Below are 25,678 nucleotides of genomic sequence, written 5' to 3'. Positions count from 1 at the left end.
TTTGTGGTCCACCTGTGAACACTCTCCAACAGTTCTACATCTTTCTTGTATTGAGGCCCCCAGATCTGGACACATAATGCTGGGTTCACTGAGCTGTCAGGCATGCCTTACGATGAAAACAAAAAGCAGGGTCTTTGGAGATCCACTACTTTCATGCCCATTACCCTACCTTCCAGACCAACTGGAAATTCCTGACTTGAGATATATCCATGACAGCAGGCTAGGCAATACATAACAATGGTTCAAACTACACCTGCCTCAGGACAGACAATGCAAGCTGCTTTCCCAATAGACATCCAACATGGATGAGAACAGTGGCTAGAGCTGGTAAGAAAATGACTTGAGAACAGAAGAATGACTGACTGGACATACTGGATGGTCCACTGGTCTACAGAGCAGTGGAAATAGGAACCTCCATCTACCGCACTGAGGATCTAGCCACTGCTGACTACTCAGCTCCTGTAAAGCCCTACCACAGGCAGACAAAACTGCTGTTTCTATTAATGTAACCTTTTCAAAACCAGAGACTGATCATAACTACAAGTAAGGAAATTCCCAGCATGTTGTGAGTCCTAACAACAGTAACTGATAATCATTATTGGATGACTAGTGCCCTTTTTGAAATGAGCTTGGCAGGCCTCAGGCAAGGCCTCAACATCACAAAACTCCTCATAATTGGCATTAATTGCTCCTTTGTTGACAGCACAGCAGATCTGCCAAGGATTAAATGGATCTCGGTGACTTAATTCATCTCTGGTGATGGCCCTTCAGCACATTACTAGCCTGGTGCAAAACATTCACACAGGGTCTGTCCATTCAAAACTGGGCTCAAGGGTCTGTCAACTGAACGAGTTCTGCAATTACTTTTTAAAAAATATATAAATAATTTAATTTAAGAAACCAAATGGTTCAACTACAAGTGCTCCGCTTTAACAGGAAGCAGAACTCATGGTCCTTACATGAGGCATCTGAACACTCCCAAAAGAAAGGATGGTGATGGTCTCTTTGAAAGTGGAGGCTCTCTCTCTTCCTAACAGGGAAATGAACCCAGGGAAACATGAACTGTTCAGCGAAGCCCAAACCTGCGAATCAGCCAGTTGCTCCCTCCTTCCAGATTTCTTCATCGAAGTTTCATACGCTGCTGCCAAAGCACGCATGAGATACATGCTGAGCTGCATCTATAAGCTGCTGTAAACTATCTCCTGCACATTTATTTTAAACCTCAGTCTAAGTCTGTAGGAGTAAATTTCCATCCTGAGTCTGCATGGACTTTTGGCTGCATGCCCTTACAACTAAGGCTAAGTAAGACTAGAAATCAATTAGAGCATGCAGAAAGGCCAGCTTAGCCTCCAAAAAAATAGTCAGCATATTGCCCATTTGTGATCTCTGTGCTTCTACATATGTATGCTTCCACTCCTCTGAATACCGAGCCACCTTAAAGTGCAAGAAAAAAATTACATAAGCAGAGATGTAATTACTCAACAAAGCGTATTTATTTCTATATATGATATTATGTAGCAACAAATCTCTCCGGTGACTTCTCTTCCTCTTCTGGGAATGGATATGGATAGATCAGACTATCAAACACTCAAAACCATCAACACAAGAAAACCCAACAGTTATGAAATACCACAAGGAAAGACCTAAACCACAAATAGAGATGAGGGGGAAGAAGGAACTTATTTCAGGTTTTACACAGCTGAGTAATTTTACACAGCAGCCACTGATTTAAGAAGTTGGGTTGTGCTATAAAACAAAAGGAGAATACACTCAAAGGAGTAAGAGGGATTATTTGGTATATCCATGTCAAGTCTCCCTTGGAGCACAGCTCAAAAAACTGTCAGCAGAATTAGGCTAAGGAGGACAGACAAGAAGACCATATTCCCTACCTCTGCCCCAGTAAATCAACAATTACATTTATTTATCACGCCAAAATGCAAGACAGTCCCTGAAGTTACAGAAAAGTAACAAAAATCAAAGCAAAAATGTATGCCTTCCAATACAGTCCAATCACCCAGTGACAAACTGACAAGCATCTCATTAAAGACCTTATCCTAAGGCAGAATACCAAAACTATCAAACACAGCAGAGTTGGCTACTCCTATAATTCTGCCCATTTTCTCCAAGGATAACCTAGAAAAATCACAAATCACAGACAAAAAAGAAATACAACATGGAAAAAACCCCTTGTGACTACTTCCACCAAAAGAATCGTCCATACACAACCCAGCCCATTACTTGTTGTTTCTTCCTTCCCCTATGGTTGATTCCACCAGTTATAATTACAGGGTTTGGACTACTGAAAAGCATGTTACAGCTACAAAAGTCGGTGCCCCGTTGACAGGTATCTCATACAGCCTCAGGAAAAAGAAATTACAAATAAAAAAAAATCAGCATCTAATTCTGGCAAATTCATGAAAGAAGAGTCTTTTGAAAGAGCTGGGTTATCCAACAGGTCTGGCAAACATCTGTAAACTTACAAAAAGAAAGAACTGAGGAGGAAATAGTTTATAGAAGCAACCTGAATGCCACGCCTGTCAACTGTCATATTAATATATATTACATGCTCACTTTGAGCTCTCAAATTAGAAATCATTAGTCAAACATGATTAATACGCAGTCAGTACTAAAAACAACTTTCATATATATATATATGGTATGTATGCATGCACATGCATGTATGCACATATATACATGCACCCTTATATAGGGCAAACCCATATAAAGCCAATACAGCTTCATGGATGTTCAGACAAGAGGGAGTCAGTGACAGGGAGAAGAAATCAAAGCCCTGTTTGACACAAGATTTCTGTGCTGCTAACGCTGGACTGCTTTCATCAAAAGCAGGACGGAAGTTTAAGTGAATAGGAGACATAAAAAGGAGAGTTCATCACAAGGAAAAAGAGCTGGGGAGCTCAAACATTTCAATCAATTGCACAGGTAGCCCCTAGAAAAGCTAGAGGGGTCCAAATCTCTACAAACTAGCTATGACTTTGATGCAGCTAAGGAATAGTCTTACTGGGTAGTGTTATTTAGAATTGTTTTTTTCCAACTAATGCTACTTTTGGTTGTTTCCAGATTTCTAACCAGGATTAAACTTCTTGCTTTGCTAGAATAAAGCAAGTTTTAACATTGCCCAATGCCTAGAAATGCCTAGTGATTACAATGAACTAGAGTGCCTATTATGGCTTTCAAAGAGTGCCAGTCTGACTGGATTTGGAGAAATCCTTTGAGGTACCTCCATCTCGAGACAGATTTAAGCTTCTTGGATAACAGCCAAAAAAACAAAGAAAGAAAAGTCTCTGAGCTCAGAGACCCTGGTGTCAAGCACCTGGGAGGAAGGGAGAAGTCCAAGGAATGCCCCAGCTGGAACAAACACGTGGAATAATTACAGCAGCATGAAAACCTTTATGCAAGAGAATGCTTCATATATACAGATATCAAAATTATGTCCATCGGTGAACTACTTCATTAAAGGGATCATCAGTATAATAGTTACCTCTGAAATTTTCCCATCACTGCTAGGCTTCAGTTAATTAACAGTCCATAGCCATTAATCTGTGTTTATGCCAAGCTATTCATGAAGACAGACAACAACCACAAGCCCCACTCATCTCTCTGCTACTGCATTTTCTACTACACATTCCTTGGATTTTTACTTTAGTCTTCGCATTGCACTCGGCTTCCAGAATCACTTTATATAAAGCTCTGGGTACCTAGCATCTAAGACTGTAACTGCTCCCTAGGTGTCCTTCCCAGCTACCAGATGGGACCTCAGACTATTTTGCCTTTTTCTCCACTCTCCAAAAAGCCAATTTGATTATGAGAGTAGCACAAAGAAGTCGATGTTATTGCTTCCCCAACTAACAAAACCGTAAGAAGTAATGTTATTCTTCATTCCTAGATGAGCTTCAGAACACCAACTTGCTACTCTCTAGAGCTTTTCCCAAATGGCAGCCATTAAACTCATCTACAGGTAATCTTCACATGCTGCCACCTACATGGGAATACTTGCAAGACAATTATGTATCATTTGGTACTGAACTGCAAATAGACCTTGCAACCTGAACTGCAACATTACCTTGCTGATGTTCTGCTGGGTGCACCTTTGCCCTAGGGACTAGTGCACATTTGTCCCATTTTGCATCAAGGTAGCAGTGGAAATCTCAGAAGGACAGAGAGAGGTATGGGGAGAAAAGAGCAGAAAGGAGTTTGAAAGAATGCTTCTCACTGAAGCATTAAGATTCACTGGTCACGGATGGCGACTGCGTTTTTAAAAACAAAACTAGCTTTGCCAAGGACCAGCCACGTGGAGTTCAAACAACAAAGTGGAAAATGCAGCCTCCAGCTAACATCAAGTTAAAGATTTCCAACAGAGTTTTAGTCAAGTTACTGTTACACAAAGGCTCCTTGAACAGTGTCCTGAGAAGTTTTAACGCTTCCACTGTTTGCAGATTTCTGAAACCCATTAGATAGGGCAGTTGTCTTCTGCTTGTCTGATGAAAGTCTACTTCACTCTAGCAAAGTAACAAGCTGACTAAAAAGGCAAATAAAAAACCCAAATGAAGCCCTCCTTCACAGTACTTCCCTTACTGTACTCAATGCTACTAGAGGAATTTCCACTTATATGCTAAATAAGCACAACGTAGTTTTAAAAAACTACACTGCACAAAACCAGCAACGGACATTAAGCACTGGAAATGCATGCTATCATCACCAGGGGAGGGAGTGAAAGAGGGAGGGCTGATCTCCCCTCCCCCCCAAAAAAAAGGGGGAAAAAAAACTTTAAAAAATCACTTTTCTCCTTGAGTCCTGCAAAGTGGCTTTGCATAGGCACAAGCAAGACACAGGGCCAGGTTCCCCCACCAAAAACCTCTGAGAGGTAACAACAGACCTCCTCCAATTACCCCTCTGTGCAGCGCACAAGACTGCAGCGACCTTCCACCATCAATGCACCCTGGAGATGTCAGCTCCTTCTCTAGTGCCTAACACCACGAAACGGGTGAGTTGCCTCTCCTGTTCTGCTGACCCACTTGGTGACAGCAGTAGTTTGAGGCTTTCCCTTAGCCATCAGCTCCTGTATACAGTCCTGTATATGCACTGTGGACACGTGTACCAGCAGCTAACTAAGGCTGCAATCAGCTTTGAAAACTGAAAAATTATAACACTCATATAAATTATTAGCTAAGTATCATTTATATAAATATGTGTAACTATATATAAAAATATCAGAGGCAGTTCCAAAGGGCATCAACCCATTTCCATGGTTTACATTAATGCCCACATGAGCCAGAAAAGCTTAGAACTTTTTCTTAAAAAAAAGACTTCATGCATGACCCTGCTTTAAGCATGAGGTTGGACCAGATGCCACCTTGAGGTCCATTTCATCCTGAATTCTCCTACGATTCCTAAAATGCTGATACATACATAGGTAAGGAAGTTGTTGTAACTTCATATTAAAAAAATACCCTTTTGACACTTTATCTGCTCCTTGTTGTGGTGCACAAGCATTCTGACAAACACTACAACCACACAATCATACGTTATTCTTTCCTCTGGGCTTTCAGACTCAGTTTGTATCTGGAACAGACACACAAGGAAGGGGGACAGAAACATGAAGGGACTGGGTCAAGTCACATAAGTGCTTTAAATTTAGCGTGCTTAACGATGAATTCTAAGAAAACATATCTGCACAATATGGAAACGCGGCACTAGGAAGTGCAAATGAAGCCTGCCTGTGCTCTATTAAATTAAGAGAGAGACAGTGCATGTCCAAATCCACACATCACTGTTGTGCTACACAAAACAACACTGTTCCTCATGGACCACACACTTTCTTATTGAAAAAGATCTGCTCCAACACAACCCGTTGGGCACCACTACGGCATCTTCTCAACACCATCATGTCTGCTATCTTCATACTCCTGCCTCCAGAAATTCAAACAGCTCAGTTAGTTACACCCCAGACAGTTACTGGGGGCACTTCCCTGTGTTTCACTCTTACCTTCTCTCCGCTGGAGTAGAAGAAATAACGCAATCGGACAATGTTACAATGATCCAACTTTCTCATAATCTGGAGCTCTCGGTTCTGGAAAAAAAGAGAAAAAACAAACAATTACGAAAACTCTTTTTCTCAGCAAGTTAGGACTATTGTAATAAACACCTTAATATGCAGATACACGAGCTGCTAAAACTAAGGAACCAAAGATCAACTTAAGTGTAAAGAAACAACAGCTTTCACACATTTATTAGTCTTTATCACTGAGAATACTGACATCTTTGAGTACATTTTCCATCTAAAACAAAGGTCCACAAATTCACCACAAAATACAAGAATTAGCAAAGTTTCAGTGGTAGAAGGCAAGAAGACATTTCCATTTTATTTTCTGATCTTATGGTAGTAGAACATATGAGCCCATCCCTGTTTTCTACTGCAGAAATAACGGTAACAACAGAAAAGCAAACATAACATTTCCACCTACACGGCCACCCTCCTCCACACTGCAAAACAGATTTATGATGGAAGATCATTTCCCCTACTATTCTCTTTGTAATACCAACAAAAAGCGCCTGAAATTAAGCAGGCAATTCAGTTCCTGCTTTTCTTCAACCAAGGTTTAAACTGGGTCTGGACAGACAGAACAACAGTGTTATTTCCCATTTCATATCAACCTGAAAACGCTGTTAAAATTAAATCAGTTTATTACATGCATGATAAACTGGGGACTTTACTGCAACACGCAGTGTAACTGAGCCCACAAATGGGGGATCTTATAGCCTAACGCATAAAAATGAGGGAAATGTTGAACTGCAGGTATGAATAAAAACAAGCAAGTAAAATTAGCACAGTTATGTTTGTTATGCTTCATTCCACACCTGTTGCTACAATGCTACTTTCTCCTATGGTCACATTTAAACATCATTGTTTTTCCTTCCTCAATTACTATACAACCCACAGCTTCATAAACAGAAGGTATTCCAATTTTTACTTGGATCACAGGGTTGCCAATTGTACATCCTAACTGGCCAGGACCAATACACTAAACTAACACACTGTTGCTAGCAGCACCATTAAACCCAGACAACTATAGAAACATTTGGGAAGAAAATTCTTTACCCATCATACTTAAATGCACAAAGCTAACACCTACTATGTGCAGTGCTGTTGTCAAAATAATGCTTTCCCACTCTATGTATCAAAGGATCACGTATGGTGCCTATCACTATGATTAAAGCTTAAAGAACTTTGCAAGAGTCACTCAGAGCTTCTTATGTTAACATGGCTACAAACTCTGTTTTCAGTTCCTCTAAGCCATGTAGGGAAAAGAAAAAAAACCCTGTTACATAGGCTGCACTATCATTAATCCTATCACGCCTGCCACCCGCTGACTGAAAAAATACTACAGCATTCGCCAGGTCTTTACAAACAGGAGTGACACCTCACACAATAATTATCAATTGGCAATTACCCAGCTAGCAGTCAAAGAGAAAGCAAGTCCTTCCCTGAGCCTGCCCGGCTTCTGAACTGATTAAATCCTAAGTCAGTTAGGTGCACACCAAGAAAGGCCTATTATGGCCCGAAGGATGAAGAGAGAAACTCAGAGAAAGCCGGGAGAGATCTTTGATGCTGTTGTGTATCTCCTGAAATCCCAGTGGTGAATTTGTGAAAGAGCAATACAGGCTTCAGGACATAAACCTTGTCAATAAGCTTCAAATCTCAGAGAGAAGTGTTCTCCTGGTAAGAACAGGAGCTCAGATATTCTCCACTAATTCATTCGTTATTAAATGCTATCAAAAAAGAAGTCAGTTTTGAGAGGGACACCGGGGTTCCCGTGATGGGTGGCGCAATTCAGACTGCAGGCTGACAGAAGGACCACACACCACTGTGGCTGGCTGGGTGGTGTCTCTCTGGACCTTGCAACCCGGGGCAGATTTCAAATAGCAAGCCAAAGTAGGGATGGCTCTAGAGCCCATCAGTCACTGAAACATCAATTATCCTAAGAGATTAATTTCTCCAGTCGGCTTTTACAGTGCTTAACACTGTTACTACAACTGAACCAAAGACTGCAAGTTCCAGCAGTTCAATCAAATTCTACCAGTAATTCACAGCACAACTTAAGGCAAGTAATTTCCTCCCTGTGAGATGGGAATAATAGCTTTTAACTCGCAGAATTACTGGAAGAAGCATGAATACAGTAAGCATTAACGTGCAAATATTATTTGGCAGTATCTCTACCAGCTCCTTAAAATACCCACGTATGGTCTAAGTCAGGTTATAACTTCATGCTTTTTAAGTTAGTATGCACACACGGATTGAATACACTGGGGGAAAAAAAAAATCAGCAAATGTTATTCTAATGCTACGCTGAAGTTATATTTATACTCTGGTAACTCACCCTAGCACAAGCACAGCCTGTGCCCACTTTGATGCCTTCCACTGATCCACCTCCTTCAGCTCTCATCCTGACCATCTGCTGCAGCTGCACAATCAGTGCTTCAAGAGGTGCTAATACTCATAAACCAGTTACACAGTAACCTATATCTCCTGCATCCTGTGACTAGACAGGGGGAATCAAATTCAAGCTGTCACCTTAGTGGAATAGTCACTTCAGCCATCTTAAAACCAAGCTGACTTCCAATCACCACTCCCTGGTGGAGTTAAGGCTGGAAATACTAAAACAGCTTCGAGGCTTGAATTGGATGTGGCAGGGGAGCAGCTATTGATGTTCATGTAACAGACTGATGATTGAAAGAACTCATTTTTTCCTCAGATGAATACTTGAAGTAGTCTCACTTTACCACGTATTTCCCTGTATACATCTGAAATAAGTAACAGCTTTTTTGTATTATAATGTGAGTTATTAATTGCCAGTGCACAAACGCACTGGGGGGAAAAATATCAGATTATAAGCAGGGAACCTTTAGTGAAGTGAACAGTGACAGATGTCCTACACCAAGTACAAGAGAGAAAACACATGTCTAAATATAATGCAGACTAAAACCATTTCAAAACATTCTGAGGAGAAAGGCTGACAGTGCACGATCAAAATACCGGGTGGATGAAACACACAAAGCTCAGGCTTACCCTGAGTTCATCATTTTTGTCTTCTAAGAGAGATAGATGTGAAGTCAAAGATTCAAAGAGGAAGTTACTGTTCTTTCCTGTTCTCCCACCCATCCACATGAAGGGAAGAGTTTAAGTTTGTTACTGAATGAAACTACCAGGCCTGGTAAGCACCAAAAAACCCAACACCTTTCAGCGCCAGCCTTGCCACAGAAGAGGACCCAGCAGGTATCTCTGTTCGAGTCAAAACAAAGCTCCTGCAGCACACATTCCTTCAAGAAGCTGCAGACCAACAGGGACTACGACCAGATTACCTGGCAAATTTCCATCACAGTTTGATTTCTTCACCTAAAATATATTTCTCTCCCCAGAAGGCAAGGGGGTGCTGACACACCACTCCAAGAGGACTGCTTTATGACTACTGCGTTTGAGCCCTTCACTAACTTCTGAAGCAAACCCAATGGGATGGAAATCTGTTCGTCACTTCTGAAGACAACTTTCCTAGCCCAGACTGCTCGCTTCTGTTCATTGTATTGAAGAAATCTGGTTGCTCATCAAGGTTAAAGGTTTGGTTAAAGATTGCCAAGACAACATCAGATTTATAAGTTCAATAAAGCTCATGCATGAAGACTCACGCCTTCTCTCCAAGGTTACAACCTTGATTTCTCACAACTATGCTAATAGTGCAGACAATATAAAGCCACCAAAGCAAGATCCTTTCTGTCTCACTACAGTTTTCTGCAATTACAGACCAAGATAACCACCACCTCCTCCTAAACACACTCCTTCCCCTCCCCATCCAGAGATTTCTAGAGCTGTGCCACTTCGCATTCACCACCCCGAACATGTATCTTTGCCCACCCCACCCTGTCTTCCAAGGGGGGATAAAATGACTGTGTCATCAGATGATGCTGTATCTTCCTGAACCAGAGAAAATGAAGGTGGAAGATTTTGTCCAGCTCACGTCAGCACAACATTATCAAAATATACACAACAATGTGTAGATATAACACCTGGATCCATCCAGTTCAAAAGAAAATTCCTGTGTTTCCTTAGCTAAGGGCACACTGGTTTGCACTGCGTTCTAGTGGGTGGGTTTTTTGGGGTTGGTGGTGGGGTGGGATCGGTTGGTTTTTATCTTCTGAAATGCTTCTCTGAAGTCATTACAAGGTTGAGGAGTACATTCAAAGCAGATGAAATGGAAGAAATTATAAATATTTTCTTTTCCTTGTGTCACACTAGAGACGTAACCTGGTTCTTGTGAACAGGTAAGATTGTGTACACCTTGTCCTTTTAAGAGAGGGATACCTGCTACCAGCCTATTTCAATAAACAACTTCAGCATCAGTCTTCTGCTTAAATTGAGGCCAGTAACCGAAGTTAATTCTCATTTTTTGCTGTTCTTGAACTAATTTTTATTCTTCTCTCTTTTTATTCTTATTTATATCTTCAAATGCTGAAGCTCTGTATCTTGTGTTCTTTCATCAGGTTGGAAAGACAGAAAATGGAGATAATGGTCACATGAAATCTGGTAGCAGCAGAGGTAAATCTGCCTCCTCCTGCATGTCATGTTTACAGTTTCATCCTTTCTCCCACTTTCATCATATTCTTCTCCATTCTACCACATTTCTTATTCCCGTGCCAGGCAGATTTTGGGAAAAAACTAGTTTCCAGTGGGAGGCACGAAGGCGGTGATGAAGCAGCAGGCCTTGCTTCCCACCCCCCTGCTTCCTTCCACTTCCATGGTGTGAATGACTAGTCAGTTACCTCTGCTCACCTTCACCCGCCGCACTGCTGAGCCTGCCCAGAAAACAGGCTCAGGCCGAGACCTTGAGAAATCTAAAGCAAAGGCAGGAGGAAGCCTCTTTATCCCAGCCATCTCCTGCTGCAAGATAAAGGCTGGACTCCAAGCACTGGGCAGCAGGCACACGCTGACAGAGGTCTTTCAGTGAGATCCTGGCTAGTTACACTGGATACCTTGCAGAGACAGCTGCTTGCACAATTTCCAAGCCATACCGACTAGACTCAGCTCACTCCAGGCCACAGAGGAAACCATCATGGTCCCCACAAGCTGCCTATGGTACACAAATAGCATCTGACAGCCTACCAAGGGATAGTGGGATCACCAACATCACCATATTTTCACTATATTATTACTATAGTTCCTATCATAGTATGTCTGGTTTATTCTAAGCTTAACGGGACAGACTGTAAAATGAAAGCAGGTTGTAAAATGTACATCTCTAAAAATTCCTGAAGTTGCCTTACCCATCCCTCTAAAGGTTGTATGTCAAACACCATCAATCATAAGGCTACTTTTAACACTGTCTTGCTGTCAACAGAAATTGTTCTATGGCTTACAGAACTACCTGCCTTTCTCAGATATATGGTAATTGAGTCACTTTACAGAATAAAGGCTAATTCCTACATTCTTCTCTATTTGTCCCAAGCTATCAGTGCTTGGAATAACAAGAAGTGTAAAAGGGGCTTAACTACAGAGGCCTGGGCTGGGAATACACCTATACCAGTCATCAACAGCTTGTCACCCATGGAAAGTGGGCATTTTGCAGGCATGCCATTTCAAGCTGAGATAAATGTTAAACAGGGATCACAGCTTTCCTCATTTACATCTAAGGTACGGATTAAAACAAATCCCAGCCTCCCTCTCCTGCCAGTCACAACATATTTCCAACAGATCTCATTTGGGAAGGTCTCTGTTTTTAGCACACCAGTTAGTCTCAAACTCATACAACCCCAACCTTTAATCCAGAAATACAGGACGACCAACAAATAAACACTGTTTATAAGGTATCTGTATGTATAGCATACCAAGAGCTGCAATGCACAACAACTGACACCCAGTTAGTGCTGGTCCATCAGTGATGGTTAAATACCTGCAGCCTAGCAGGCCTGACACAGGGGTCAGAAGTCCAGACACGGTGTCCTGCTCCAACCTCTACCAATGTGTAACACATGCACGAGCAGAGAGGCAGGTTTGAGGGTTAGCATTTAGAAAAGCACTTTGAATTCTATCATCCAAAAAAATCCTAGAAATATACATACAATACCAATTAATATACTGTTAATGTTCAGGGCTCCCCTAAGAAAATAAACATTTTAAAAGTCAGCGATAGCCATAAGCAGTTTACAGCATAAATACAGACTTGCTGCTTTAAACACCCACACACACTCCTCCCTCGCACTCTGCCTGCCACCGATAGGAATCCCAACCCTCACACAAGGGAAAACCCAAATGCCAAGTGCCTATACAACATGAGAATGAAGAATTCACAGGCACTGTGTCACGCAAGTGGGGTAACTGGAGGAAGGCAATGGAGGTCCAAGATACAGAGTGCTTGTGTGTGCTTTTTTGTGCAACCCAGACAAGTGCAGTTGCACCATGCTCTGTTTTACTACAAAACTAAAAGCAATGAAAGGGCTCCAAAACCAGCTTCGTTTCACTACCAAGTTCCACAACATTGCCAAACTTTCTACTATTTGTCCTCATGTAAATATCTGATAATTAAGATTCTGAAGCAACAAACGATGGAGACACACAGCAGGGTTGTACCACAAAACGTTTCTGAAACACTGGCCTGCGAACACCCAGAAAGAATCAGAGGCACAAAGCGTGTGCGTCAGCTGTATTCCAGCCAAACTTTATTACTGAGCACAGCGACCTTCAGCCCTGGCACGGGTACAGATCAGGGCAAAAAGCCTTGGCTTCGAATGCAGCAGCAGGCGGGACCTGCCTGAAGAGGCCAGTGGGCAGAGGGTGCTGGGCTGGAACTAGGGCCAGGCCCGGGCAAGCCAAAGGCGCAGGCTTCAGGCAAGCGTAGGTGGGGCTGCCAGCACACACTCCCAACCTGCAAACCCGTGATTTATTGCAGCTCAACTGAAATTACAGGGCGGACAGGGACAGCAAGAGGAAAAAACGTGCTTGCAATTAAAGCACTGGAGAATAATGAGTGAGGCAAAAAGTCACAAAGCCACCACAAACGTGGGCTAGCCTTCATTAACCCCTTAGAGAACCAGACAGATCTGAACCCCAAGCATGTGGCAATGAGCGAGCTGACAAAGACCTACTGGATGAAAATCTGAGATACCAACACGCACCTGGTTCTACCCTGTTAGGTTTTTTTCGTTGCATTGCTGCACACAAGCTCAGGCATTGCATCCCTTCTTGCAAAAGGAAGAGATACTTTGAACTTCCTAACTCTTCCCTAAGGCAGTCAGCAATGCCATCTCCAGCCTGCTCTTACCAATGCAGGACACAGTCCTGAGGCACAAATCTTGAGCTTCATACAGCTATTACACACAGTTCCCTGTAACTGGAGACAGAAATGGTTTATTTGTGCTCTTAAGAGGACATATAACGACCCTCAATCTCTTGGAAGAACAGAAGAAAAAATTCTGACTGTCCTTTCATTTGCTCCCTGTATCTCAGCAGTTAACTGAAGGGTGGAAGACAGATTTTTTGTTAAGTCATCGCTACCTCTTTGAATGGAAGTGAAGTTTGAGAGCCTCTCAAAGACTTAATACCATCTCTAAATTCCTGCCAGCTCAGAAAGCTTGAGACTAAACTTGGAATGCAAATTGAGTTCCAGCATCATGTCACTTCTAGACCATAACCTGAAATTCACTTTATCATTTTCAAGTGGTTGTTTCAAATATCATGACCTGATGAACAGCTCAGTTCTTCATTTCACTTCTACAGCAGCTCTGCCAGCAGCAAGGACAGATGCAGCAGGAATTACGGTGTTAAAAAAACAGAACTAGGTCTGAAACTTAGAGAGATGGTTCAAGTCCATTAAAGCACTGAAATAAAGTTCAGGAAGAAGAATAATTGAAAGGAAAAGTATTTGCTAAAAGGCAGCCCTATGATTTCAGAGACAATAGCCACTCTCTTTCAGGGGGTAGCACAGAGGATCTCTGTTGAAAATCAGAAAAAACACTCTCCTTTCATAGAAACAGACTGATTTTTCCTGTTTTGATTCTTCAACTAGGAACAGGAAAGTAAGTGTAACTACACCTATAACATCAGTCCTCAGGGAGTCTGCAACATCCATAGAAACTTACACCTGCAATCACAACCGGAACAGGTTGCAATTAATCTATTAATCAAATTTCAATCTCCCATGGGCATAAGACATTTGCTAATCACTATGTTATTAAACAGTAATGAAATGCTTTATTACTTTTGGCCTTCTCTTCTGACATATGATGCAGCAGATGTTTCATGCAGACAGATTTCAAAGGACTTGCAAAACCAAAATAATTTTTCCTCACCCTCCAAAAAAAATTGTATTTATTTATGGAACAGGTAAGTGCTGCCTCCAATGTTTATTTTTCCTTTGTCTCAGGACTATTGCTATATGACACATACATGTCTGGAGCTAGAAGGCACTTAGGGACTTTAATTTCAATCCAAATGAAAATTTCTGACTTCCTAAGACCTTAGAGGACACATCCAAATTAGTGGGACACAAGAAAGGGAAATTACAGGTGAAAACTGAGCAGGGAGCAAAGGGGGAGTGGAACTGGCAAGTGGAATTAGCTGCCCATAGATGATTATTTTCCAAGCAGAATTAAATCTTTCAGAAGTCCAAGTCTTAATAATGAGCTCCCAGATGACCGAGCTTTTAAAAGGTTAAACGTTCTCCACTGAATTCAGAAGGAGACTGGGAAACTCCTCTGGGGGCAGGAGCATGGAAAAGGATATTGTCTCAACTGCAACAGTGAAGTTAAAGTAGGGACTTAAACTCCTTATCCTATGCACATGCACAGTAAGTCCTTCTCCCCCAAATTCCTGGTGGGTTCCCCACCCCTGGTTTGATAAATTTCTCATGAACAGAAGATGCCAGTATTTATTAGTTACCATTGTAATTTAAAACCACCGCATCTGAGTATCGGATCTGAGATACGTCTAAGATAATACCCTATACCAAATCTCAGACAACAGCCACACATGTGTAAGAACATTTCAACACCCATTCTTCATACTTCTATATAATAAACACAAGACAAGCTTTCCCAGATACACGTTTTCATATTAAAAGGCAGCAGCACATTCTTCCAGTAAGTGCAAAATAATTTTATGAGTTGACCTTTGCTAGACACAAGAAATCTATCACACACTTGAAAGAGAAAGCCATCTGTGTCAAAGTACAAATTGACCATAAAGCACTACAAGTCTGTGTTCGAGTTTGATAAAGCAGGTTATCAGACTTCTTGCTTGAATTTTTTTCTCCTTAGTCAGTACTAGAGCTTTTCAAACACTGCCCCATTTTTCAAGAAAACATTTCCTTAGGCTAAAGAATGTCACAGCACTGAAGTAAGGAAACCTTCACATTCACTTCTACCCTAAATTGCCCCAAAAGAAAGAGCACAGAGAAGACAAGTAAGTTTCAGTAACTATTTACTTAGCAAAGCGTGTTTTTAAATGACAAGTTTTGAAACAGAGACGCAGCACTATGGCTCTCTTCACCACTTAGTCACACTAAAACCTAACAGGGTTCCCCCAAAAGAAAGGAGCAGAAAAAAAAAATATTTCTTGCATCAGGCAAGCACCACACATTTGAGGTGGCACAAGTTAACCACATTTCAAAAGGCTACACTACCACTTTGTGGGCTTCCAGCTCAGTTTCCCAAGGGACAGGTCCAAGGGGACCACCACATGGCACAGGCAGATTAAGTCCTGTGAAGCTCATCCCTTCTTCCCTCAATATCTGCAAAGACCTAGGAATGTTATTGACTCACACCGCTCCCTTTTCTGACTGGAATGAGACAGCCCCGAAATTAGCCTACCCCAGGGTAAGTGTCACAGCTCAAGCCTTAGGACTATGTTGCAATGAGAGTCAGCCTCCAGGCCCTGATTCATGAACACCAGCAGCTAACACCCACAGGGCAGAGGTAGCCCTCCCCACCCCAGCTGCCCATCCCACCCTTCTCCTCCCAGGTGTCCTTGTCCCTGCTGCCAGGACACTTGGGTGGCTCATCAGACATCATCTGATTCAAAGCACAGAGCTCACCAGAAGTCAAATTCAACACATACACTACGCTGCAAACTGTGTTGGTTCAAGCACTGATCCACCACTGCTTTGAAGTTACTGCTGCCAGGCCAGTGAGTGTGATAGCCATCTCATCTGTCACTGCCTGCAAGTCCTCTCTTCTCTAGCTTTTGGAAGCATCCACTCACTGACCTCACTTGTCAGATCTCTAGGTATGACCACAGAGTTGATATTAGACCAGAAAATTTTCAGAAAAGGAAACACAAAAAGCTGAAGTTACAACTGGGCAGTTGGGCAGTAGCGACATTGCCACTTGAGGGGGGAAGCTTTGGATGCATCCTGGCTTCCAGCTTGCTTCCAGAATAAAATGAGAACTTGCACATAACCCTGTAGCAAGTGAACAGAAGATGACCTGGTGAGACCAAAGGACTAAGTTAGCAAAGACAACTTGGTCATACCTGTCATCTTGGCACCACATCACCCAGTTGTTCAACAGCAGCCATCACCAGGCGCTTCCAAAAAAGGATTAAAAAACAGTTTCTGGTCATCTGGGACCATAAAGCCTGAGAGCATGGTTCTTAATGAAACTGCAAACAGTTTTCAAAAATGGATCTGTAAGGCATCAGAGATTCAGTGACTGTGTGACGTGTGCAAGTCAATCATGTGAAATATGTTGGAAACCATTTCCTGTATTACCTGCCACCTTTTCAATGCACCACACATTCTTTTGTGTTTCAATTACAGCACTAGAGGAGATTCTCCTAAGGTAACTTCACTAAAACATCCATTGTTACTGGAAGTACAAGTGGCAAAACCTTCCACTGGACCCCTGCCTCATTTATTACTGACCAGCTCAGTATTCTCAAGTACCGAGTGATCAAATACACATGAGAAGTCAATAGGACCACTGATGTTCACACCTGTCAAAAATCCCAAATCACCACATAAATCAGATGGAGGAAAATTCCCAATAGTTTAGAATTCACATGAGGAGATAGGATATGAGATTAGCAAAACAGACAGCACCTGTCCTGGCCCAAGGTGTGTTGCAAACACCACCAGCAGTGAGATGAGATTGGTTTGCCCAGGCAAGCCAAGAGTCCCCTGCACACTAACCTATTTATTTCTCACCAGCTGCCCTGCTTGTCCTCTGGGAGCATGAAATTTTATTCCCACTGAGTTCAAACTCTGCACAATCAGATAGAAAGCATACACTTTTGATGAGATGGAATTCAAGCATTCAAAAAGCTGGACATACAACTGGTGGCATTCAGGTGCCAAACCCACCAGGCCCATTGTTACATATAGATTACGTTTCTGAAGGACCTTGAGAACGTCATCAAGTGTCTCCTGAACATTTGGTAGCTTCCAGTGAAAACAGAAGCCCTCTAAAAATGCTGTTATACCACTTTCAAGACCACAATGCTCCACAAGGGAGGAACAGTGATTCACTCCACAGGGAAGCCCTCGCTGTCGTAGCAATGGTGAGATATACCACCGACAACGTTTGTTCGCAGAGATGATGACCTGAAAAACTAAACACAAAGATTTTAAACCACCAACCTACTGCTACCTAAAGATATAATGATAATCAGAAATAAGTTTCCAGAACCAAACACAATAGTGTACATCTATGCTAAAGCTTTCTTCCCCTCAAGACTTGACCCATTCTCTTCTCAGCCCTGACACTGAAAGGTAGAAGAAACCTCTCTCCTCCCATAACTTGCTTGGCTTTTGAGCAACATACAGTAGAACCACCAAGGCATTAACAATTTAGATTAGTAACAGGGTGGGTTCTAGGTCCCTCTCAGAAGCTGAAATTTTTCCTGTGTTGCTTTACTACCCATCTCTGTACAGAAATGGATATGTGTATTCCTCACAAACGTTTTAAAATAGCATTCTGAATTTTTTCTCTTCACTTGGAAAAAAATTACAGAACTGACCACCCCCCTGCCCCTTGACACACAACTACAAGCCAATGGATATGCAACTGACCTCAATATCTTTTTAAGCCTTTTTTTGGTTTGTTGAACTATATCTCATGGACAATTTATAGTTGTGTAGTTTAGAAGTGCAGGGGCAAGAGATTAAAGTTGTTATCCCAGTGAGCAATAATTTAACCCAGTTTCAAGCAACTGAAGGTACCTTGCACTTCACGGTACCTTATGTCATGGAAAGTGCAGTTGCTAAAAGTTGATGCGCGGGAGCCAGCGGGTGATAAAAAGAGTCCCTGGTTATCAGAACCAAAGAGACCAAAGATCAAATGCCAGCAGTTTCACCGCTCCAACTACCCAGTGGTAGCCTCTGCAGATCATCAGTCACGGGATTGAGCTTGGCAATACTGCTCTTTATAGCATTGCAGAGCTGATACAGCTTTTAGCAGGAACACTCTTAGAATAACCCCTACTGACAGGAGCATTAAGCTGCTACACGCTCACTGGAAACACGAGGAATTACTATCAGCTGCCCCATATTTCCACAGGCTCGTGCCTCGCCCCAGCCCTGACCTGTGAACAAGGCTTTTCCGCATTTTGTTGAAATCAAGCTCTGTGCAAAGGGTGCTGAGATCCTTTTGCATTCAAAACCCCAGGAGCACGAAATAACAGAGAGTCACTTCTCACTGAGGAGGTGGTACTGCCTGCTTAGGCAGGCAATCCAGTATCACCATATATCAATCCTTACACATTCTAGTGTTCACTGCACACAAGGTTAGATTGAGAGAGAGCCACCACGCCTTGAGTTATGGTTACATTTGGGAATATTTAATTTTTAAATTTTCAGCTTTTAAAGGTGAAATCAGTTAAAGCTTCCAACAGAGTTGAGTCTTGGCTGATTTTAATTTGAAAGCAAATGATCTACTGTCACCTACAGGTTCATTGCCCACGAACAGATCCATGCAGCCAAGCCAGTAGGACAGGATGCCACAAGCTCAGCGCTCCACCAGGAAGGGACTTTCTACTACCACCTGCACACAGCACTGCACATTTGTGTTGGGTACAGGCTGTTCCCACTAGCAAGGCGGACCCTTTCCCAGAGATACTCATCAGCTTAGCTCCAAATAAGATTCCTCATGCTGTTTATCCTTCCTGCTAATTGATGGCCTTCATGCTGCCACAGAAATTGCTCAATGACTACGTGGACTCTGTTATGCCTCCAACACTCCGGGCAACCCTCAACTTGCCCTACTTTTCCTATGTCTCATTCTACTTTCTTGCCCTACTAGATCTGTTAGCCTTATGTGAAAGTAGATAACCTTTATGCCTGCTATGCACAGTTACAGAAGCAGTCGTTGCCTATCAGGAAATCTATTATATTATCTGCAAACCATGTCCTTTTTCGCCCTTTCCCAAGTTGTGTTGACTTTTCAGAGAAAAAAAAATAGAAGTATGCATTGTACCAAGTTCTTGACTATTTGCTCTTGCTCTTCAAACACTGACTCAAATCACCTACTGTGGTTTCCAGCACACTGGGGAAAGAGCATTTCTATTTCATCTGTTCTCATGCTGCTGCTTTTTATAGGTATCTAAATGACAAGTGAATAGTGTTAATAACCCCGATGTAATGAAGGAAGCCCCAGGTCTTACAGGCAGTGGATTCTGGCACAGGTTACTGAAGTTGCATCAACAGAAGAATCTAACATGGAAAGAATATGGCACTTTTTAAAAAACTAACTCCTAATGTCATTGCCTCAAAAAATCATCAACTCTTACCACCTTCTAATTCTGTAACTCAGAAGCGCTTACTATTTATGAAATACGTCCAACAGAGCACCTCAAAGAACATCAAGTATTCATCTTGGTTTTAGGAATTCTTCAGAAATCTGTGCTCACCTCTGATCTGCTCTACATCTTGTTGCCTCCTGTCACACTTAATCTTAAACAGTCACAAAGTTGCTCAATATCAGAAAGCAAAACAAGCGCATCCATGTAAGACACTGCTTTGAATCTTCCTACCATTCCCTAGGCTGCACACTACATTTTGGAGCAGCAAACTCCAAAGTACTCATTTCCACACCTGCATACTTACTTCTAATTCCCATGTTAGTCAGCAACACATCTTTAAATTTTCCTCTACTATTTACTAGTAAAACCAAACTTGTTCACTAAGGTACCTTGCTGGATTCACATAGGCACCATGAATTTCCATAACGAACCTTCATTTCTCAAAAAAAAAAGAAAAAGGGGGGGGGGAGAGGTGGAGGGAGAGAAAAAGATCTTCCTTTGCACACTTGCAATGAGATCAATGGGCCTTGTGGGCAGCACAGGTGGGAGCTCAGGAAGAAGTCTGCACGTCCCACCACAACAGCGAGGTAAGCTGCACTGTTCCATTTCAGTGACTAAGTGGCCTGCAACAAGTCACTTCATTTATAGTCAGTCAATATGCCTGCACTGCTACACTCACCTAGTACAGATGAGATGCCTGTTTTCAAACCCAAAACACTTGGTACATGCAACCTTTGTGACTCATGTGCCTGGTGACATTAAACTATAGTAACTGCACAAGGGCCTGCAAGCTCCGACTGCCAAACAGATCTTCAAATGAAGAACACAAACAGATGAATCTTTAAGAGACATCAAATCAGATATTCTGTCTTCACCCTCATTTGCTAAAGTTTAGGCGAGGAAACAGGAGGGAAATACACTCTAGCTCTCTGTGACAGACTGCTTTTTGAATTAAAAGAATAAATAATCAAAACCAGATCCAGCTGTTCTTTTACATATGCATTGTCATGCTTCAATGATTCAGACTGGAAGTTTGCATTTTGACTAGTTAGATCAGGACTAAGCAGTCTAATCACCATGGCTGAGCTTTCAAAGGACAAACATCATAAATGAAGAGGTAGAATAAGAACCTTTGTTGAGCCTGTAACAATTAGACCAACCTTCAAATTTTAGAAGAACTACAGAATATAGATGTACATAGTCTAGGTATTTGCATCATGACACATATAGGAGCCTTGATTACTCATGCCAGTTCACTATGCCAGGCCCTGCATAAACAGAAACCCACTGTGAAGAAAGCAGACTGCATTCTGCTTAGGTAAAAGTTTGTAACACATATTTAAAAATAAGATAAACACCACACCTCACATTTCACCTAAAGAAGCAGAACTGGCTTTCAAGTGAGTCCCTTTCTTGTTCCTGCCCAAAAAAATCAGTATGAATGCATGACCACCTTTAAAATAAAAAAGTGATGTCAATAAAATCCAAGTATCAACACAGTACCAAAGCATCAGTCTCTGGATTATGTTTCATTACATTTCAAAAATATTTCTTGTTTTGGGTTATTATGTGATACAACTCTTACAAAGCTGCTCAAAGAAAGTCAGATTCAGTTTTATTTCCTGCAGCAGATCATACAGGAATCAGGGTCATCCAACAAAACCTCACTGTCTCCATCGTCCTTTAAATTTAGTCTTTGCCACCACATGTCAGGTTTTACTGCATAATGCTGACAGAGAACACAAAGAAAAAAACAGAAGTAGGATATAAAACCAAAATAAGCTTTTCTTAAAAACATGCAATGCAAACAGGCAAGAAAGTAATTCCTTGCATTGAACAGGCTGAAAGTAATTGTGTTGGTCACTCACATCTCACCTTCTCAGCTGTCCCAGGGACCAGGAAGTATCCATGTCTCAGGAAAAAATGTCAGCTAATTCTAGAATATGCCCAACAGTCTGAGGTGCCTCTTACAGATGCCTGACACGCCATTTAAAGTAGGTACTGCTTTCCAGAGCAGCAGTGGGCAGTGCACACTGCCTTTAGCAGCAAAGGAAACAATTGGCAATTATATGGCTCTGAAAGCTTTGAAAACTTCCCAAAAGGAGCATGCCAGTTGGTTCTAAAATGTCGGGTCTACTCAAGAAAACGAAGTGGCAATTAAAAATTATTCCCATTCCCCTTCATTTTCCTTATTTTAGCTGCTGAATTTGAGTTACTACTCTTCAAGGAGGAACCAGAAATAGGAAAAAAAAGCAGCTTATTTGCAAGGCTTTAAAACAACGCCAAAAGGACTGAACAAGACAGTGCCAGAGGGCACAGCTCAGCTGTCCTGGTGGCACATGAATGAAGAGACTGGTCCCCCTCTCTTTGCTTCAGGAAGCCTCTGTTGAGCAGCAGGAGGATCTCTTCTGTTCTTTCTGCCTCCCATTTCATCTGTAAACCCCTTTCCCCTCAAGTGTGTAGTTACCACAGCAGAGTATCTGAATAAACAACAAAGAATGAGTTTGAAAGGGGGACAGTTTGCCATTGCCTGATTTAGCAGCCAAGTATTTGAAAAATAAAAATCTGTGTTCACTGGCAAAAACTGAAGCCAAATCGTTTGACAGCATATTCCAGTCACGCTTTAAGAAGGGTGCATCACACCAAAGGAAGTTTAACTAACTATGACGCGAGAGCCACAGGTCCATGATGTCATTAGGCATGAGAAGTACTTACGCTAAATCTTCCGTAGCCAGGCAATCTCGTGCTGTGGGACTTCTGAAGGAGAATACACAATGGAACCATAAAAAGCCTTGAAATAACTGCACGTACCAAACATCCAAGTTGTCTCAAAAGCACCATTTTTATATCAACAAGCATCAGCTCATCTTCTATTTATACACTACACAATACTCTTCTCCCTAAATGGGAGACAGGTGTACAGGGTTCCCACTAGGACATAATTTCCACCAAACATCCACTTTAATACCCAAGCTCTATACAGCAATGGTATCATCTAGGCTCTCAAGAGTGTTAGATGTACCTACTCTCTCAGCATGTTCATCTTAGCTGGAACTGCCAGATGAAAAAAACCCAAAACATCTAGCTTAGAATTTACGTATCACCTCACGCAGCAGTGTATCACTAAATCCCTGAGCTTCAGAACAACTTTGGGAATTTTACTGTGACTTTTCTCCTTTTCTCTTCCCCCCTCAAGCTCAGGCTGCATTCACAACACAAGGAGCAGCCTGGGATTCTCCGCTTTATACAGGCTGTGCACTTAGAAAGGCTTCTCTATTAGCACACTAGGAGGGTACCAGTGGTGGCCATTAAATATTTTTAAATGAAAAAAGCAAAGCCTGCTCCACCAGCCTGTAATTTACCGATCTCAAAGATGCATATCCAGTGTCAGGGTATGTTCTCAGGTAAGCAAAGATATATAGTACTCATGGGGTAATGCTCCTGAAAGACTATGCCAAATCTTTCCCTAGAACACCATGTCCGCACGTTTCACAACTGTTTTCGAACGCGAGAGCACGGCGCCCCAAAAAGCCCAGAATGCTCATGTCAGCTTCCACCTCGGTTATGGGGAGCTATGAATACGTGCCATGAACCAGGCTCCCTTCTAACCAGAAGACATGACCTAAAAGCAAAGCTTTCATTTACAAATGTTAACAATAAAAAGGTTAATCCCTATTGCAGCAGATTTGTTGCTTTTTCTGTGCCAGTCCTTCTCAGGCACCTAAGCAGCAAAATTGGAAAGCCTGAGGAAAGCAAAGGACCTTTTACAAATGGAACTTATTAATGTGACCAGGATCAAGAATCCTGCAGCATCTTCAACTATACTTGCACACCTGTATTATGTTGTTGGCATGTGATAGAGTCACAGCTATTTCTGTGCTTTAAACTGCACATTTCCATAGCTTAAAGTGTTTAGAATTTCTCTGAACTGTCATCTTCACTCTGAACGTCACAATTTCTGACCAGCATCCCTACAAGGTTGTTCTTTAACCTCTGTGTCTCAAAACAGTCTCCAGCTTAATTTAGAAAGATGTATTTCATTATATATATATATATTTCACAAACATCAAACATATGAACTCACTTCCTGTGGTAGGCATGAGAGACAACAGGAAATAAACCAAACCATTACTGCAGCAGCCATATAAATTATGTGGACCAGTAGGGCAAAAGACTTTTTATAAATTTAATATATCTAAAGGATCTTTGTGTTGGTCAGTAGATACACATAGGATAGTCAGGTTTAATTCTAGTCTCAAGTTATGCACTAGAAGCGGATTATAAGAAAGTTGACCACAAAGAGCTATTTTCTTTTAAAATCCTATTTTTGGTCCAAGCCTAAGGAGTGCCACAGAACAACTCATGGAAACAGAAAAAGCTCAATACCCAAAATAAATGCACCATCTGCACTGCAGTGTGTATTTACACAAATGCCTCATGCTGGCATTAACAGAGTAAGGGGGAAAAGCAGCTCCTAAGGGCTCTTTTGACCCCTCACTTTTCAAAGAACACATTCTTACGCCTGACACTTCCCTACTAACAGGTGAGTTTCCACATGGCAACATGTGGAAACACATTTCTGTATGCACAGGCAGACGTGTCTACAGAAGAAGAGCACTTCTTCCTCTTCCCAAGGCCAATTGCTTGATGATGCTGCATTCCCTGGGCAGCAATTTTCAGTCCAACTACCCAGCTAAAAAAGGAAACTGAAATCAATGCCCCTAATACAAACTCCAATTCATCTCCATGTGCCAAACTGGAGACCTATTTTGTATTAAAACCTACTGGACTTGGTGATCTTAAAGGTCTTCTCCAACTTTGATGATCCTGCTACACATCCAACTGACTTTTGACATTAGAAAAAAGTTCTGTAGGAACAGTCATGACACAACCACAACAATTTTATTATATTGGCTTTAATGTAATACAAAGTGAGGAAGATTCTTCTCTGCCCTCTTTGATCCTTTCTTGGCCACAAAACTACCTATGTTTAGGGAGGCTTCAGATGGTACCAGGGTAAGTACATTGCTTACTTCAAAGACTGCCAAAACCAAGGGTAAAGCAGATTTCTGCTTCAGTTCAAGACTCAGTGTTTGCGACAACTGGAGAACGTAACGAAATACAGGCTGACTGAGTTCAGGTATCTTCCCAGCCTCTTTGGTGTGCTGTGAACAGACGGGCACTGCAACTGCAATTACAACCAAATGACAGAACTGGCTCCAATAAGCTAGTTTTCAGGAGACAGACAGGTCAAGTACTGCTGTAGGAAATGTTATTATCTTGGTAAACACCTCTGATAATCTGGCTAAACTAAGATGGACCAGTGTTACAAATCTGGCTTCCATACAAGAGTGGAAAGCACTGACTTGAAGAAATTCTTTGGAACTGAACACAGCCCTCCAGCTCTTTAGAAGACGAGAAAACATACTGAACACATGCCCAGGCATCTCCCATTCTGCTAACTGTACCCGATTGCTCCAGCCTTTAAGAGGGATTGCATTCCCTCAGATCCGACAGGTAGGACTAGAGAATGAGTTCTGAAAAGGCTTTGAGTCAACCTCAATTACCTTCCTTCTGCTAGTTTTACAGAAGTTTGTAGTACTTGCTAGTGTCACTGGAAAATATTTTCAGCCTTCCTTCCCCACTTGTGACACAAACAAACACAAGCCATCACATTAAACCAGTCAGAAGACAGATCTGTTGTTCTAGGTGCACTTTGTAGCTATCTAACAATAAAATTAAAGCAGCCTTTTAAAAGTGCCACCTCCATAATGGTCTTATGAACAGTGATTCACTATTCCTCAGATCTTCAAAGTAGCTAAGATGTGCATGTCCTCAAAGACTTACAAAAAAGGTGCTTAAATGTTTTATTTCTCAGTGCCA

The 25,678-nt window shown here is 41.9% G+C and overlaps 1 protein-coding gene across 1 annotated transcript in view; it reads right to left on the bottom strand.

Annotated features, from left to right (window-relative positions):
• The window catches only part of GSK3B (glycogen synthase kinase 3 beta), a 151,286-nt gene that overhangs the window by 59,875 nt on the left and 65,733 nt on the right, over positions 1–25,678 (bottom strand). Inside the window, exon 3 of the mRNA XM_084272788.1 lies at positions 6,005–6,088. Coding sequence (XP_084128914.1) covers positions 6,005–6,088 — 84 coding nt within the window. The remainder of the gene's footprint in view (positions 1–6,004; positions 6,089–25,678) is intronic.

The sequence above is a fragment of the Gallinula chloropus genome (assembly GCF_964237585.1).
Source record: "Gallinula chloropus genome assembly, chromosome: 1".
NCBI classification, from domain to species: domain Eukaryota; kingdom Metazoa; phylum Chordata; class Aves; order Gruiformes; family Rallidae; genus Gallinula; species Gallinula chloropus.
Note: the sequence above shows the minus strand (reverse complement) of the source record. Positions and strands in the feature narration are given on the sequence as shown.